The sequence below is a fragment of the Mobula hypostoma genome, chromosome 3, assembly GCF_963921235.1.
Source record: "Mobula hypostoma chromosome 3, sMobHyp1.1, whole genome shotgun sequence".
Taxonomy (NCBI): domain Eukaryota; kingdom Metazoa; phylum Chordata; class Chondrichthyes; order Myliobatiformes; family Myliobatidae; genus Mobula; species Mobula hypostoma.
In genome coordinates, this window is record NC_086099.1 from 155,905,193 (window position 1) to 155,922,218 (window position 17,026).

At 45.8% G+C, this 17,026-nt stretch overlaps 1 protein-coding gene across 1 annotated transcript in view; it reads left to right on the forward strand.

The window, feature by feature from the left end:
- Positions 1–638, forward strand: part of LOC134343751 (aromatic-L-amino-acid decarboxylase-like) — a 56,390-nt gene extending 55,752 nt beyond the window's left edge. The window contains exon 8 of the mRNA XM_063042493.1: positions 453–638. Within this exon, the coding sequence (XP_062898563.1) occupies positions 453–638 (186 nt within the window). The remainder of the gene's footprint in view (positions 1–452) is intronic.
- Positions 639–17,026: the final 16,388 nt, after the last annotated feature.

Here is a 17,026-nt window from a genome sequence, read left to right on the forward strand (position 1 = left end):
ACATTGTAATCCATAGAGGCTTGAGCATTCATGTCTCGTTAAAATATTCTGATTAATAAATCTCTATAGGTTTAATCTTAATGTTGGATACTTACAGAGGCATCCTTCCCTCACCATCTCCTACATTGCCACCACCTCTAGTGGGTCAGTCATCCTGGTGAGGTTTTCTAAGGATTTTGATGGAAGAATGTGACTCATTAGCTGCAAATTATGATTCTGTGAGCACAACCATTCCTGCTGTGTCTTGAAATGTCTGTGGGGCAGCATTCTCAATTGAGGCACATCCCCAGATTTATCTGAGAACTCTGACAGATGATCTGGGATGAGCAACATTGCTGTTTCTGTGCAATGTACAATTAGATTCTAATGCAGAAAGTTTATAGTAAATTAATTTGTTAATTATGTATATCTTCATAAATAATTTAAGGATCTGGTATATTTAATACTTTTAGAAAAATGAAAGGCTCATTAAAAAGATAAACAGCATGAGGAAGATGCACATTGTTTCCTACCATCTTCAAGAGAAGTTTGCCCTTTGTTTTGCTATAAGTTCTGAAACAATCAAAAGTAAAGAGCTCCAATGTACCTGGGAACATGTTCAAGAGGTTGCCACTCATCTTCAAGTGGGACATGAATAAGAAAATGAAGTATGAGGAATGTATATCTTGTGTATGGGAGCACATTTTAAAGCAGCTCCAAACCATGCAGGGTAATGAGAAAAATTATCCTTCTATTATTATGGAAAACAGATTATTATCTGAATGGTGGCCGATTAGGAAAAGGGGAGGTGCAACGAGACCTGGGTGTCATTATACACCAGTCATTGAAAGTGGGCATGCAGGTACAGCAGGCGGTGAAAAAGGCGAACGGTATGCTGGCATTTATAGCGAGAGGATTCGAGTACAGGAGCAGGGAGGTACTACTGCAGTTGTACAAGGCCTTGGTGAGACCACACCTGGAGTATTGTGTGCAGTTTTGGTCCCCTAATCTGAGGAAAGACATCCTTGCCATAGAGGGAGTACAAAGAAGGTTCACCAGATTGATTCCTGGGATGGCAGGTCTTTCATATGAAGAAAGACTGGATGAACTGGGCTTGTACTCGTTGGAATTTAGAAGATTGAGGGGGGATCTGATTGAAACGTATAAGATCCTAAAGGGATTGGACAGGCTAGATGCGGGAAGATTGTTCCCGATGTTGGGGAGGTCTAGAACGAGGGGTCACAGTTTGAGGATAGAGGGGAAGCCTTTTAGGACCGAGGTTAGGAAAAACTTCTTCACACAGAGAGTGGTGAATCTGTGGAATTCTCTGCCACAGCAAACTGTTGAGGCCAGTTCATTAGCTATGTTTAAAAGGAAGTTAGATATGGCCCTTGTGGCTACAGGGGTCACGGGGTATGGAGGGAAGGCTGGGTTCTGAGTTGGATGATCAGCCATGATCATAATAAATGGCGGTGCAGGCTCGAAGGGCCGAATGGCCTACTCCTGCACCTATTTTCTATGTTTCTATGTTTCTATTTATTCACTTCCTTAGCTTTCTTTTTATTTTTGATCAATTTGTGTAGTTTTTGTTGCAACTAACACTTACTCTGGGCAGTTTCTTCTTAATATCCTGCCCCCAACTCCAAATAACAATAGTTAGTGGATTATTTATTGCACATAATATAACCTAATGGCTTGTTAGGCTTTGCCTGAAGCCAATTAAGAGGCAATCATTATGATCTGGGACTGGAGTCACATATCAGTCAAACATTGTTGGTGAAGCAGATTTCTTTCCTTGGGGCCATCAGTGAATCAGGTGGGGATTTATGGCAATAGATTTTAATAGTTGCTACTTTTTAAAACTGATGATTATCTGCAAATGAGAAATACCTTGGAAAATACTATGTACATAATAATGTTATCTTACATTACAGTTGAACGTTTGAGGTTATAGTACATTTGAACCATGTATTGCAAACACAGAAAATAATGGAACTAAATTTGCTGAGAGGAAAATACTGAAACACTGTAGTTTTTTATGCTTGAGGTAATATATATTCATTAAGTAACTTGAGATTATGTAGTTGGCTGTCTTGCTTTGATGGATTATTGGTATGCACAAAAATTTACTGCCTTGTAAAATCTATTTGATTAAAATCATTGCTAATTATTTGTGGCTGTTCACTTTTGTTATGTTTTACATATTGTAACCTTTGTGTTTGATTCTAATATACATGTAACCAGTGTTCCTTACTTCCTCAAGAGTATTAACAGTTAGAATCAGAATCAGGTTTCCTATAACTGCATTATACAACATGAAATTTGTCATTTTGTGGTGGTTCAAAGACATAAAATTATTATAACCTGAACTGGCATGGATAATTTCACTCATCCCAACTGAAATGATTCCACAAACTATACACTCAATTTCAAAGACTCCGCTACTTGTGTTCTCAGTATTATTTGTTTTTTTTAATTTGCAAAATTTGTCTTCTTTTGCACATAGGTTGTTTGTCAGTCTCCATTTGTGAATAGTTTTTCATAAACTCTATTGTATTTCTTCATTTTCCTGTATCTGCCTGCAAGAAAATTGATCTCAAGGTAGTACATGGTGCCATATATTACCTTGAGATCAATACTTTCTTTTTCTGGCAGCTCAGGCAAAAGGAGTGTGTGTTGGTGTCACAGCCCCATAGAAGTTGGAAGAGAGAGGATATAAGGAGCAGATTCTGGCAAGGCTGGTCTTTTTGGGCTGCGCAGGTGAAGAAAGTGTCAGTGTCAGAGATTTACCAAAGTTTGCAGTGCGATTATAAAAAGAGCAGACTCTGGTAAAGCCGGTCTTCTTTTTGTCGGCTCAGGTGAAAGGAGTGTTTGTCGGCATCAGAACCCAATGGAAGTCAGGAGACAGAGGATAAAAAAAGAGTAGGTTGGAGCTGGGCCGATCTTTTTGTGCCACACAGGCACAGGAAGTGTCAGTGTCAGAGGACTAAACTCAGCTGCAAATAAGGGATGGGTAGGCACATGCGGAGCAGCCATTGCTTCAGTGTGCTAGAGGTAGAGTGTGAAGGCTTTGGCTTAACAGGCTTTGGCGTGAACAGATGAAGGCACAGTTAAGAAGAGGCAAATCTTTTTTTTTGGTATAGAGTAGTCAAATGGAATGTTTCTCCTATCAGATGTGGGAATTGAGGATATCTGACAGTTTCCCTGATGACTACATCCAGGGAAATGCACCCAACTTCGGCATCTGACTGATTGGGTCAAGGAGTTGAACGTACCCAGGATCATATGGGAGGCTGAAGATATTATTGACAAGACTTTTGAAGATCCGGTCACACCTAGAGTACAGGCTTCGGACAGGTGATGGGTGACCACCAGGAGAGACAAGGGAATTAAGAAGACTGCAGAGTACCCCTGTGGCCATTCTCCTCACAAGTATGTTTCTTTAGATAATGCTGGGGAGGGGAGGGTGGGAGGAAGTTGACGCATCAGATCACAGCCACAGCAGACGGTATTTATATCCCCTGGGACTTTTCCAGTTCGAAAGGATGCCCCAGGGCATATCCGGAGCTCCTGCAACCTTCCAGAGGGTCGTGGAGAATTGAGTGGGGGATATGAACTTGCTTGAGGTGTTGGTGTATCTGGATGACCTCATAATGTTTGGATCCACCTTGGAAGAACATGAAGCAAGGCTACTGAAGGTGCTGGGCTGCCTGAAAGCTGAAGGGTTAAAACTTTCCCTGGACAAGTACGTTTGTTCGCTATGTTGGGCACATAATCTCAGAGTTGGAGTAGCTACAGATCTGGCTAAGATCGTGGCAGTGACCACTTGGCCAAGACCCCAGACTGTGAGCACTCTGCACTCGTTCCTCGGGTTCCATGGTTACTATCAGAGGTTCATGAAAGGCTCCGTGAAAGTGAGTCACCCGTTGAATCAGCTTCTGTGCGGTTACCCTCCCTTGGGGAAGAAAGGACCACTGGGTGGAGAGTATCTTAGCCCATTGGAACCCTTTGGACCGAGGTGGGATGCAAAATGTGAGGAGGCCTTTCAGATGCTGAAGGAGCTGCTGACCCAGGCACCGGTGCTGGCTTTTGCAGACCCCTGAATGCCAATTGTACTGCAAACGGATGCCAGCCAAGAAGGCTTAGGGGGCGTCCTGTATCAGAATCAGGGCAAGGGGTTGAGACCCATTGCGTTTGTCAGCCAGAGTCTGTCATCCTGCAAGAAAAACTACCCCACGCACAAGTTGGAATTTCTGGCATTGAAATGGGTGGTGGTGGATAAGCTGAGTGACTACCTCTATGGGGCTAAGTCTGAGGTGAGGACGGACAACAACCCCCTAACTTATATCCTGACCTCAGTGAAACTGGATGCCACAGGCCATCGGTGGTTGGTGGCGTTGTCCGCCTATGATTTCAGCCTGAAGTACTAGCCAGGAAGGAGGAACGTTGATGCGAATGCTTTGTCCTGATGGGTGCTTGAGGGACTGGACAGGGACAAGGAGTGGGAGAGCGTTCCTGCCTCAGGGGTGAAGGCCATGTATCAGTTTGCCATCACCGTGAAGGCAGAGGGAAAGGAGAGGCAGGATCGAGTGGTGGATCTAATGACGCCATACCCCAAGTTTACTGTAACCTGACTGCTCTAAAGGCAAATCAGCTGCCGGAATTGAGTTCTGGGGAAGTGGCAGCTGCTCAGCGAGACGACCCGGGCATCAGTTTCATTTGGTCAGAGGTTGAAAAGGGAGACATGACTCAGGGAGAGAAGACAAAACACGTGGTGGTGCCTTCATTACGGAGAGAATGGCGTCAGTTGGAGTTGCGGAACCAGATCTTATACCAGGTCACGTCACCCCCGGACTGACCTCAGTGTTGCCAGCTAGTTCTGCCCAAGAAATAGCAGAGGATTGCATTGAAGTCACAGCATGATGATTCTGGACATTTTGGGGTGGAAAAGACCTATGGATTGCTCAGAGACCGTTTTTACTGTCCCCGAATGAAATCGGAGGTCAAAGAATACTGCAAGTCATGCATTCGATGCATCCGGCAGAAGACGCTACCTACGCGGGCAGCACCCTTGTCCCACTTGCAGAGTGTGGGGTCCCTGGACCTGGTGTGTATGGATTTCTTGTCAATAGAACCCGAAGCCAGCAACACGGCGAATGTCTTAGTCATCATGGACCATTACACAAGATATGCACAAGCTTTCCCTACCAAGGAGCAGAGTGCGTCTACTGTGGCCAAAGTGTTCTGGGAGAAGTATGTCATTTATTATGGCCTTCCCAGGTGCATACATAGTGATCAGGTATGGGATTTCGAGAGCAGAGTCATCCATGAGTTACTGGGCATGCTTGGAGTCGAGAAGTCAAGGACCACGCCCTATCATCCAAAGGGTGATCCCCAGCCTGAGAGGTTTGATTGGACCTTGCTAGACATGCTCAGGACCTTGGAGTTCAGCAAGAAGAGCAGGTGGAGTCAACATATTGGACATTAGGTCCATGGTTACAACTGTACCCGAAATGAAGCTACTGGGTTCTCACCATACTACCTGATGTTTTGGCGCGAGGCGAGGTTGCCCATTGACCTTTGTTTTGGAACTGATGAGGGTGACTTACCACTGAAGACTTATCTGAAGTATGTGTCTGACATGAGAAGAGAGCTGAAAAGGGCTTATGAATTAGCTGTGGTCGCAGCTGCCAAGCAGAATCAAGGAAATAAGAGGAGGTATGATCAGAAGGTGAGGTTCTCACAACTCCTGCCCAGAGACCGTGTCCTCATAAGGAATTTGGGGCAACCTGTGAAACATAAACTGCCGGACCATTAGGCCAAACCTACCACTTTTCCGGGTGAAACCAGAGGATAGGAATGGGCCTGTCAAGTTTCTCCATCGGAACCACTTGCTGCCCTGGGATAAGAGGTGCAGGTAGACCCAGAGCCCGACTTGGAGTCTACATCTAGGGAGAGGACTCCGCAGAAATGTGGGGCGACTGCAGGACCTACAGCAGGAGAGGTTAAGCCGGCCCCTGCCCCTGAGAAGGATACTGACGTGGAGGATAAGGACCTGGATGTGTGGTATATGCTGCCTTTTGCTAATTCGCCTGTGATGGAGGAAGAGACTGCTAGCCCTTCTCCTGCTGAGTCAGGTGAAATTAGGGGGGTGATAGCTGTGGACAACCTGGGTTGCAGTAGGACCCTGCAAGGGATGAAGCGGAGCTTGGCCATGGGACAGAGGGGTCCGAGTTGTAGGTGGGCACAAGTGACAGGTCAGGGGAGACCTCACTAGGTAGACCGAAAGTATCCCCAGTAGTGTCTGAACTTGAAGAGTTAGGTGAGGGAGTGCGGAAGTCTCAGAGAGTTAAGAGACCCCAGATAGGCTGGCCTACATAAACCCAGGGAAACAGAGTATGACCCCTACCGTTTTGAGAAGCTATGTCACTGCTTTGTACACCTGGATTGGACTTTGTGTTTTGCAGGAAGGGTTGGTGAATTATCTCAACGTCATGAGGGCGTGACTAAATTCGGTGGGGGGAAGAGTGTAAAAGGCGTAAGGTTTCACTGCTAAGGCTAATGTAATGGCTTCTATGTATTGTTCCACTGCTCTGGTAATGGTTTCTCTGTAGTAGCAATGTTTTTGCTATGACTAGAGATAACGGGGCATGTTAGCCACTGAGGGGATGTTGTTCTTTCTTGTGTGTCTGGGAGCTGGGATTTTGCGGTTTTCCGTCGGGGAGCAATGGGGAGAGAGAGGATGCAAATAGAGAGAATTGGTAGACCACCGGACGGAGTGGACTGAGGAGCGAGGGTCCGAGGGCTGGCTATGCTCGGAGGTCGACGGGAACAAATGAACAAACAGTGGGCTCCAACATTGCACAATAGACTGTTTCATGAGATTGGGCCCTTTTCTTTTTTCTTGGTTCTTTACTAACCATTTAGTCAAATTAAGAATTATAAAGCTCAATCATTTAATCAAATTTTGTGTGCTGTCTGATATTTTGTGGTGTGGGTTTGTAACTGGGCAACACATCACACAGCATCCACACAAACGCGATTTCTCAGTTCGACGGGGTCGGAGGCTGTTTCCCCCTGGATGACCACGGGCTGGGTGAACCTGAAGACCTGAGGGTGACACATGTAGGGTGAGAGGAGGTAGGTTCAAGAGGGATGTAAAGGGTGCGCTTTCTGGTATGGTGGTAGAGGCAATTATATTAGTGGATTTTAAGAGACACTTCAATAGGCATGTGGATGTAAGGAAGATGGAGGGATATGGACATGGTGTACGTAGGAGGGATTAGTGTTTGGGTGTTTCTGATTTACTTTTTAAGCTGGTTCAGCACAGCACTGTGGGCTGAATGGCTTGTTCCTGTGCTGTACTCTTCTATTTTCTAAATATGAACTTTGATAATAAATTTACTTTGACATTATGAAGTAAGTAAATAGTGCAAAAAAAGAATAATATGCTAGTGTCCATGGGTTCATAATCTGATGATAGAGAGGAAGATGCTGTAATCCCACATCTAATTTAGTTGTTTAAGAGCAGGCCTGGTATTAATTATTGGTTTACACAGTAGATTCCACCAAGTCATGTGAATGCAACAGGAAACACCGTGTCTCATACCGTCAGATTCTTCCCACACTTGAAGTTGAACGATCGACAAATGCCAAAGGTAGGAGACATAGGAAACGTACTATTTTTTTTTCACAATAGGTTATACCATTCTGGCCACCTCATCTGCACATTGATCAAAGTCCGTGCTGAAATATATTAAAAACATTCACTAAGATCATGGCAGTTTAAATCTAGATGAAGTATGCCATGTAGAGATATCGTTGAAGAATTTATGTAAAGATCTACTATCCACAACTTTCGCCATTTCATATCACTGAAGATGTCTAGCAACTGCAAATGGTAAGATAATAGATAAATAGGCACAAGAAATTTTCAGTCATAATTGCCGTTGTTGCCAGGTGGGAAGGTAAACTGTGTAAGCGATGTAGACATGGGAACACAGAGAAACCTAGTGACCAAGAAAGAAGTTAGTCAGTAGCGTTCAATGTCAGAACTGTATGGTTATTTCCTTTGATAGGAAGAGCAGAAAAATTCAATAAGCCAAATTTTCTCAGCTTTGTATATTTGTTTGAAAGGATACCATTATTTCTGCAGAAGTAATTCTTGGACATACGCAAACCTGCTATAATTCCAGAACAGATGTCATTACTCCATCACTGGATTCCACTCCACAATGGACCATAAGACATAGGAGCAGAATTAGGCCATTCAGACCATTGGGTCTGCTCTGGCACTCTGTCATGGCTGATTTATCCCTCTCAACTACATTCTCCTCCTTTCTCCCCATAACCTTTGACAGCCTGACCAATCAAGAACCTATCAACCTCTGCTTTAAATATACCCAAAGACTTGGCCTCCACAGCCACATATGGCAACCAATTCCACAGATTCACTATTCTCTGGCTAAAGAAATTCCTCCTCATCTTGTTCAAAATGGACATCTCTCTATGATGAAACTGTGCCATCTGGTCCTAGATTTACCTACTAAAGGAAACAACCACCCTAACTTCAGTCTATTCAGACCTTTCAGTATTTCATAAGTTTCAATGAGATAGCCCCTCATTCTTCTAAACTCCAGTAAGTACAGGCCCAGAGCCAGCAAAAGCTCCTCATATGTTTACCATTTCATTCCAGAATCATCTCAAACTTTCTCAGGATCCTCTCCAATGCCAACACATCTTTTCTTAGATAAGGGTCTCAAAACTGCTCACAAGTGACATCTCACCAATGCCTTATAAAGCATCAGGATTACATCTTTGCATTTGCATTCCTTACCACAGACTCAGCCTGCAAGTTAACTTTTAGGGAATCCTGCACAAGGACTCCCAAGACCCTTTGCACCCCTGTTTTTTGAATTTTCACCCTGTTAGAACATAGTCTATGCCTTTATTCCCTCCACCAAAGTGCATGATTTTATACTTTCCTACACTATAGTCCATCTGCAGCTTCTTTGCCCATTCTCTCATCAGTTTAATACCTTTTGCAGACTCTCTGCTTCTCCAGCACTGCTTGCTCCTCCACCTATCTACATGTCATTTACAAACTTGGCCACAAAGCCATCAATTCCATCTTCCAAATCATTCACATATGTGAAAAGAGGGTGTCCCCACACCGACTGCTGTGGAGCACCACTAGTCACTGTGAGGCAACCTGAAAAGGCCCCATTTATTCCCAATCTTTGCCTCCTGCTGATTAGCCAATCTTCTATCCATGACTGTATCTTTCCATAAATACCATGGGCTTTTGTTAAGCGGCCTCATGTGTGGCATCTTGTCCACAACCTTCTGAAAATCCAGTAATAATGTCCACTGACTCTCCTTTATCCTACCTCGGAGTTACTTCCTCAAAGAATTCCAACAAATTTGTCAGGCAAGATTTCCCTTTAATGAAGCCATAAGACCATAAGACATAGGAGCAGAATTAGGCAGTTGGGCCCATTGAGTCTGCTCCACCATTCAATCATGGCTGATCCTTTTTTCCCCTCCTCAGCCTTCTCCCCTTAACCTTTGATGCCATGTCCAAACAAGAACCAATCAAGCTCTGCTTTAAATACACCCAACAATCTGGCTTCCACAGCTGCCCATGGTAATAAATCCCACACATTCACCACCCTCTGGTGAAAGAACTTTCACCACATCTGTTTTAAATGGATATCACTATATCCTGAGGCTATGCTCTTTTGTCCGAGACACTCCCGCCACGGGAAAAAATCCTTTCCACATCTACTCTATCTAGGCCTTTCAACATTCGAAAGAAATGATTTAATGAGATTCCCACTTGTCCTTCTGAAGTCCCAATGAGTACAGATCCAGAGCTATCAGACATTTCTCGTGTGATACCCTTTCATTCCCGGAATCATCCTTGTGATCCTCCTCCGAAGCCTCTCCAATGACAGCACATCTTTTCTGAAATAAGGAGCCCAAATCTGCTCACAATACAGAAGGTGAGGCCTCACCAGTGCCTTATAAAACTTCACTATCACATCTCTGCTCTTGTGTCCTAGACATTCTGCAATAAATCCTAACATTGCATTTACCTTCCTCACCACAAACTCCACCTGCAAGTTAACCTTCAGGATGTTCTGCAAAGGACTCCAAATTCCCTTTGCATCTCAGATTTTTGGATTTTCTTGCTGTTTAGAAAATAGTCTGCACATTTATTTCTTCTACCAAAGTACATAACCATGCATTTTCCAACATTATATTTGATTTGCCACTTTCTTGCCCATTCTCCTAATATGTCTGTCCATCTGCAGCCTACCTGTTTCCTCAACACTACCTGCCCCTCCACCAATCTTAGTATCATTTACAAACTTGACAACAAAGCCATCTATTTCATCATCTAAATCATTGATATACAGCATAAAAAGAAGCGGTCCAATAACCAACTCCTGTGGAACACCACTCGTCACTGGCAGCTAACCAGAAAAGGATCCTTTTAATCCTACTTCCTGCCTTTGCCATTAACTTTCCTGTAATACCATGGGCTCTTAACTTGGTAAGCAGTCTCATGTGTGGCACCTTGCAAAGGCCTTCTGAAAATCCAAATATACAACATCTACTGCATCCCCTTTATCTATCTTACTTGTAATCTCCTCAAAGAATTCCAACAGACTTGTCAGGCAAGATTTTCCCTTAAGGAACCATGCTGACTTTGTCCTATCTTGTCTTGTGTCACCAATACTCCCTAACCTCATCCTGAATAATTGACTCCAACATCTTCCCAAACACTGAGATCAGGCTAACTGGTCTATAACTTCCTTTCTGCTGCTTTTCTCCTTTCTTAAAGAGTAGATTTTCCAGTTCTCTGGTACCATGCTACCTCTTTCAGAACCCCAGGGTGCAGTTCACCAGGTCCTGGTGACTTATGTACCCTTAGGTCTTTCAGCTTTTTGAGCACCTTCTCCCTTGTAATAGTAACTGCACTCACACCCTTCAACACTTGGCACACTGCCAGTGTCTTCCACAAAGTATGCAAAATGCTTATTTATTTCATCTGTCATCTCCTTGTCCCCTGTTATTATTTCTCTGGGCTTATTTTCTAGTGGTCCTCTATCCAACCTCATCTCTCTTTTATTTTTTATATACTTGAAAAAGCTTTCACTATCCACTTTGATATTGTTTGCTAGCTTGCTTTCATATTTCATCTTTTCCCTCCCAATAATTATTTTAGTTGCTCTCTGTAGGGTTTTAAAAACTTCCCAATCTTCTGTCTTCCCACTAATTTTTGCTTTGTTGTATGCCCTCTCTTTTGCTTTTACATTAGCTTTCACTTCCCTTGTCAGCCACGGTTGTAGGATTTTGCCATTTAAGCATTCCTTCATTTTTGTAGTACATCTATCCTGCACCTTCCTCATTTTTCCCAGAAATTCACATCATTGCTGTTCTGCTGTCATCCTTGCCAGCAGCTCCTTCCAATTGACTTTGGCCAACTTCTCCCTCACACAACCATAATTTTCTTTACTCCACTGAAATACTGCTACATCAGGCTTTACTTTCTCCTTATCAAATTTCAAGTTGAACTCAGTCATATTGTGATCATTGCCTTCTAAAGATTCTTTTACCTTAAGCTCCCTAATCACCTCTGGTTTATTACATAACACATAATCCAGTATAGCTGATCCCCAAGTAGGCTCAATGACAAACTGCTCTAAAAAGCCATCCTGTGGGCATTCAACAAGCTCACTGTCATGAGATCTGTTTCCAATCTGATTTTCTCAATAGACCTGCATGTTTAAATCTCCCATGACTACCATAACATTCCCCTTTTGACACACCTTTTCTATTTCCTGTTGTAATCTGTTGTCCACATCCCAACTACTGTTGGGAGGCCTGTATATAACTGCTATCAGGGTCCTTTTACCCTCGTAGTTTCTTAACCCACAAGTATTCAACATCTTCCAATCCTATGTCACATCCTTCGACTGATTTGATGTCATTCATTACCAGCAGTTCCACACCACTCCCTCTGCTTACTTTCCTGTCACTCTGATACGACGTATAACCTTAGACATTTAGCTTACAACTACAACCATCCTTCAGCCACGATTTAGTTATGGTCACAACATCATACCTGACAATCTGTAATAGTGCAACAAGGTCATCTACCTTATTTCTTGTACACTGTACATTGAGATATAGCACTGAGTACTGTATTTGCTACTCTTTTTGATTCTACATCCCTGATGCACTGATACCCTGCTGGCTGCAAATATGTTCATTCATTTGCTTGCCTTTCCTGACAGTCTGACTGCATGCTATCTTTGCTTTTTTACCATCTGTCCTACCCTGAGTCCCTTCTCTCTGGTTTCCACCACTCTGCCAAATTAGTTTAAACCCTCCCCAATAGCTCTAACAAACCTGCCCATGGGAATATTGGTTCTCTTCAGGTTCCCTTCAGGTTGATGCAACCCATCACTTTTGAACAGGTCATACCTCCCCCAGAAGAGATCCCAATGATCCAAGAACCTGAAGTCCTGCCCCTTGTACCAGTTTTTCAGCCATGCATTAATCTGCCAAATCATCCTGTTTCTACCCTCACTGATGCGTGGCACACGCAGCAATCCAGAAATTACTACCTGGAAGGTCCTGCTTCTCAGCTTTCTGCCTAGTTCTCTCAATTCTCTTTTCAGGACTTCTTTGCTTTTCCTTCCCTTGTCATTGGTACCAATATGTACCAAGACATCTGGCTGCTCTCCTTCCCTCTCCAAAATGTGGACGCAGACCGAGATGTCCCTCACTCTGGCACCTGGGAGGCAACATACCATTCTGGTGTCCTGTTCATGTCCACAGAATCTCCTGTCTGTTCCCCTGTCACAACCGCTCCCCTCTTCTCCCTCTTTACCTTCTGCATCACAAACATTTGCTCAGTGCCAATAACCTGGTCTCTGTGGCATTTTCCTGTAAGGTCATCCCCCACAACAGTATACTTATTATTGAGGGGAACGGCCACAGGGATGCTCTTGCGCTAACTGCCTAGTCACATTTCCATTTCTCCTGACAGCATTGCAAGGACGTGGCTGGGGACAAACCCAAGTGCAGGATACAGATGCTGAGGCAGAGTCGTTAGGCGTAACACCTCCGCGAATGGGGAGCCGATATCCAGGAGACGATGCAAAACTTAGAACTAACAGTTCTCAGGAATAGGAAACGAGGTTTACTCTCACAAGAGTCGACCAACGAACTAGTGGCTTCTTGCTGTGGTCACAGGGTTCTTATCCTGCTGTTTGATGGGAAGCAGGTGCATGTAGTTAGTGATACCAGGGAATGATTGCAATCTAAATTAGGTGATCGAGGCCCAAATCTTGAGGCAAATGGCAAGGTAGGGGATTGCCAGACAGGACCATGACAGTATCCCCCCCTCAATGGGAGCCTCAATGTCCGGATGGTCCTGATGAAAATCCTGGATGAGCGAAGGGTCTAGGATGAAGGAGCGGGGGACCCAGGAACGCTCTTCTGGACCGTACCCTTCCCAGTCCACCAGATATTGGAGACCCCTGCCCCGACGGCACACATCTTGTAGTCGTTGGACGGTGTATGCCGGATGGTTGTCGATGATACGGGCAGGGGGACACAGCGGGCTGATGGAAATTGGCTTTAACTGAGACACATGAAAGGTTGGGTGGATGCGCATGGATCTAGGCAGCTTTAGGTGGACCACTGTGGGATTGATTACCCTTTCAACCTTGAATGGTCCCAGGAAGTGAGGGGTGAGTTTTCTATGTTCGTTCTTGTGCGGGATGTCCTTGGAGGCCAGCCACACCATCTGCCCAGGTTGGTACTCCGGCGCCGGGATGCGGTGTCGGTCGGCTGTCTTCTTATTTTATTTGTTGATTTGAGTAGGGCCGTGCGCGTCTGCTCCCAAATCTTAAGGCACTGATTAATATGGTCCTGAGCCGATGGTACTGCAATCTCCTCTTCTTGCAGGAAACAACGGGGGTTGGTACCCAAGGGAGCACTCGAACGGAGACCTCCCAATGGCAGAGCTCACCAGAGAGTTGTGGGCGAACTCAACCCACGGGAGGTGGTCGCTCCAGGTTGATGGGTTGTTTGCCATGACGCAACGAAGCGTCGCCTCCAGGTCCTGGTTTGCCCGTTCCGTCTGCCCGTTCGTCTGGGGGTGGAAGCCGGATGACAGGCTGGCCAATGCGCCCAAGGCTTGGCAGCAGGCCTTCCATACTTGCGAGACAAACTGGGGACCTCAATCCTCAATCAGAGACGATGTCCGCGGGGATTCCATGGAGGCAGAAGATGTGGCGGATGAGAAGATCTGCAGTTTCCTGAGAAGAAGGCGGTTTAGGGAGGGTCACAAAGTGCACCGCCTTAGAGAATCAGTCTACCACGGTGAGGACTGTGGTGTTTCTGTGGGAAGGGGGTAGACCGGTCACGAAGTCTAAGGCGATGTGTGACCAGGGGCGACCAGGGACAGGTAGAGGACGAAGTAGCCCCACAGGTGGTCGATGAGAGACTTTTCCCCGGGGCACAGATGGAACAAGCTGAGCCATAAGAACAGGTGTCTCCCTCCATGGACGGCCAACAAAAGTGCTTCCTCAGGAGAGCCAGGGTCCGATCACTCCCGGGCTGGCAGGCAAACCGGGATGTGTGCCCCCATTGGAGAACCTGGGACCAGACGGAGGCGGACACGTATGGGCAATCACCGGGTCCATTGCCTGGGTCGGGGTCACCTCGCTGGGCTTCCTTTACTTTAGCCTCGATCTCCCAAGTGAGGGTGGCAACCACGCAGGAAGGTGGGAGGATAGTCTCGAGACTGGAGGTGTCATCCTTGGCGTCATGCTGGCGGGACAGTGCGTCCGGCTTCCTGTTCTTGGATCCTGGGCGGTACGTGAGGGTAAACCTGAACTGGCCAAAGAATAATGCCCAACGGGCCTGGCGAGGGTTCAGGCGTTTGGCGGTCTGGATATATTCAAGGTTCTTATGGTCTGTCCAGACGATAAATGGGTGTTCTGCCCCCTCCAACCAGTGTCTCCATTCTTCCAATGCCAGTTTGATCGCCAGTAGCTCCCAGTTCCCCACGTCGTAATTTCGTTCAGCGGGAGACAGTCGGCGAGAGAAGGCACAGGGATGTAGTTTCTGATCCGGGCCCGAACGTTGGGATAGTACCGCTCCCACCCGGAAGTCGGAGGCATCAACCTCCACAATGAATTGACAGGAGGGGTCCAGTTGAATCAGAACGGGAGCAGAGCGTAGGGTTCTGGTTCAGGGATGCGCAGCTCCCTTAGCGGACATGTTTTTGACGCCTTGGGCTTCGCCACCACAGACTGTCTGGGCTGGTCAGACGGAGTTCCCAGAGTCGACGGGGTAAGATGGGTGGATACCTGGTCGACCTGTTCACTGACCTTTCTTACATCCACTGACAGGCAACGGAGGTTTTCCATGACTTCCCGAAGCAGCTGATCGTGCAAGCCCAATAGAGAGCCCTGGCTGGCCAGGGCTTGTTGCAGAGGATTCGTGTCCGCTGGGTTCATGTTGGCCAGTTCGTTCTGTTGCAAGGACGTGGCTGGGGACGAACCCAAGTGCAGGACACAGATGCTGAGGCAGAGTTGTTAGGCATAGCAGCTCTGCGAACGGGGAGCCGATATCCAGGAGACAAAGTGAAGCTTAGAACTAACAGTTCTCAGGAATAGGAATAGGAAACGAGGTTTACTTTCACAAGAGTCAACCAATGAACTGGCAGCTTCTTGCTGTGGTCACAGGGTTCTTATCCTACTGTTTGATGGGAAGCAGGTGCATGTAGTTAGTGGTACCTGGGAATGATTGGAATCTAAATGAGGTGATCGAGGCCCAAATCTTGAGGCAAATGGCAAGGTGGGGGAATTGCCAGATGGGATCATGACAGACAGTTACCCAGCTACTTGCCTCCTGCAACTTCAGGGTGACTACTTTCCAGTAACTCCGATCGACTGTCTCTTCACTCTCCCGTACAAGCTAAATGTCACCTAGCTGTTGCTCCAGATCCCTAACATGGTCTTCAAGGAGCTGCAACTGGATGCACTTCATACAGATGTACTTCCCCGGGATACTCTGGGTCTCCCAGGACTCTTAACATCCAGCATAAAGAGGACACAACAGCCATTTACTGCACAAAGATACAGTGAGAGAGAAAAAAAAAGGAACCTTAACAGAAGCTTACCCACATTTAATGCCTCTTTTGAGCCAAAGCCTGACATTCCTACTCTCACCACTGGCCTACTCCCAACAATGGCCCTTCTGTTCTTTTAAACAAAGCGTCACCGACCTGCGAGAAACCTTATTGGGTGGCCTGCTCCTGCTGCTGATTGGGCCATCAGAACGAGTCTGAATGCCCACAAAACCCTCCTTTGAAAAAATCTTGCCGACCTATGAGAAACCTGTTGTGGCCTGCTTCTGCCACTGATTGGAGCCTGAACATCCGTGAAACTCTCCTTTTAGACAAGTGTCGCCAACCTGTGAGAAACCTCATCATTGTGGCCTGCCCCTGCCATTGATTGGGGCGTTGGAATGAGACTGAACACCCACAAAACTCTCCTTTTAAACAAGCATCGCTGACCTACGAGAAACCTTGTCACTGTGGCCTGCTCCTGCCACTGATTGACCTGTCGAAAATCATGCTGCCCTTGGGCTATTTTATCATGTGCCTCCAGTAACTTGAAACCTTATCCTTAATAATGGACTCCAAATCTTCCCAACCCCCACTGAAGTTGGGCAAGCTGGCTCATTATAATTTATTTTGCCTCCTCTTTTTAAAGGGTGGAGTGACATTTGCAATTTCGGAGTCCACCAGGCCCCTTCAAGAACCTAGCGATTCTTGAAAGATCAGTACTAATGCCCCCACATTATCTCAGCTACACCTTTCAGAACCATGGAGTGGAGTCCATCTTGTGATTTGGGCCCTTTTTCTTTTATATTTTGTTTCTCTACTAACCATACCTTCAAAGTAAGAGTTATAAAGCTTAATCTTTTAATCACATATTGTGTACTGCTTGTTATT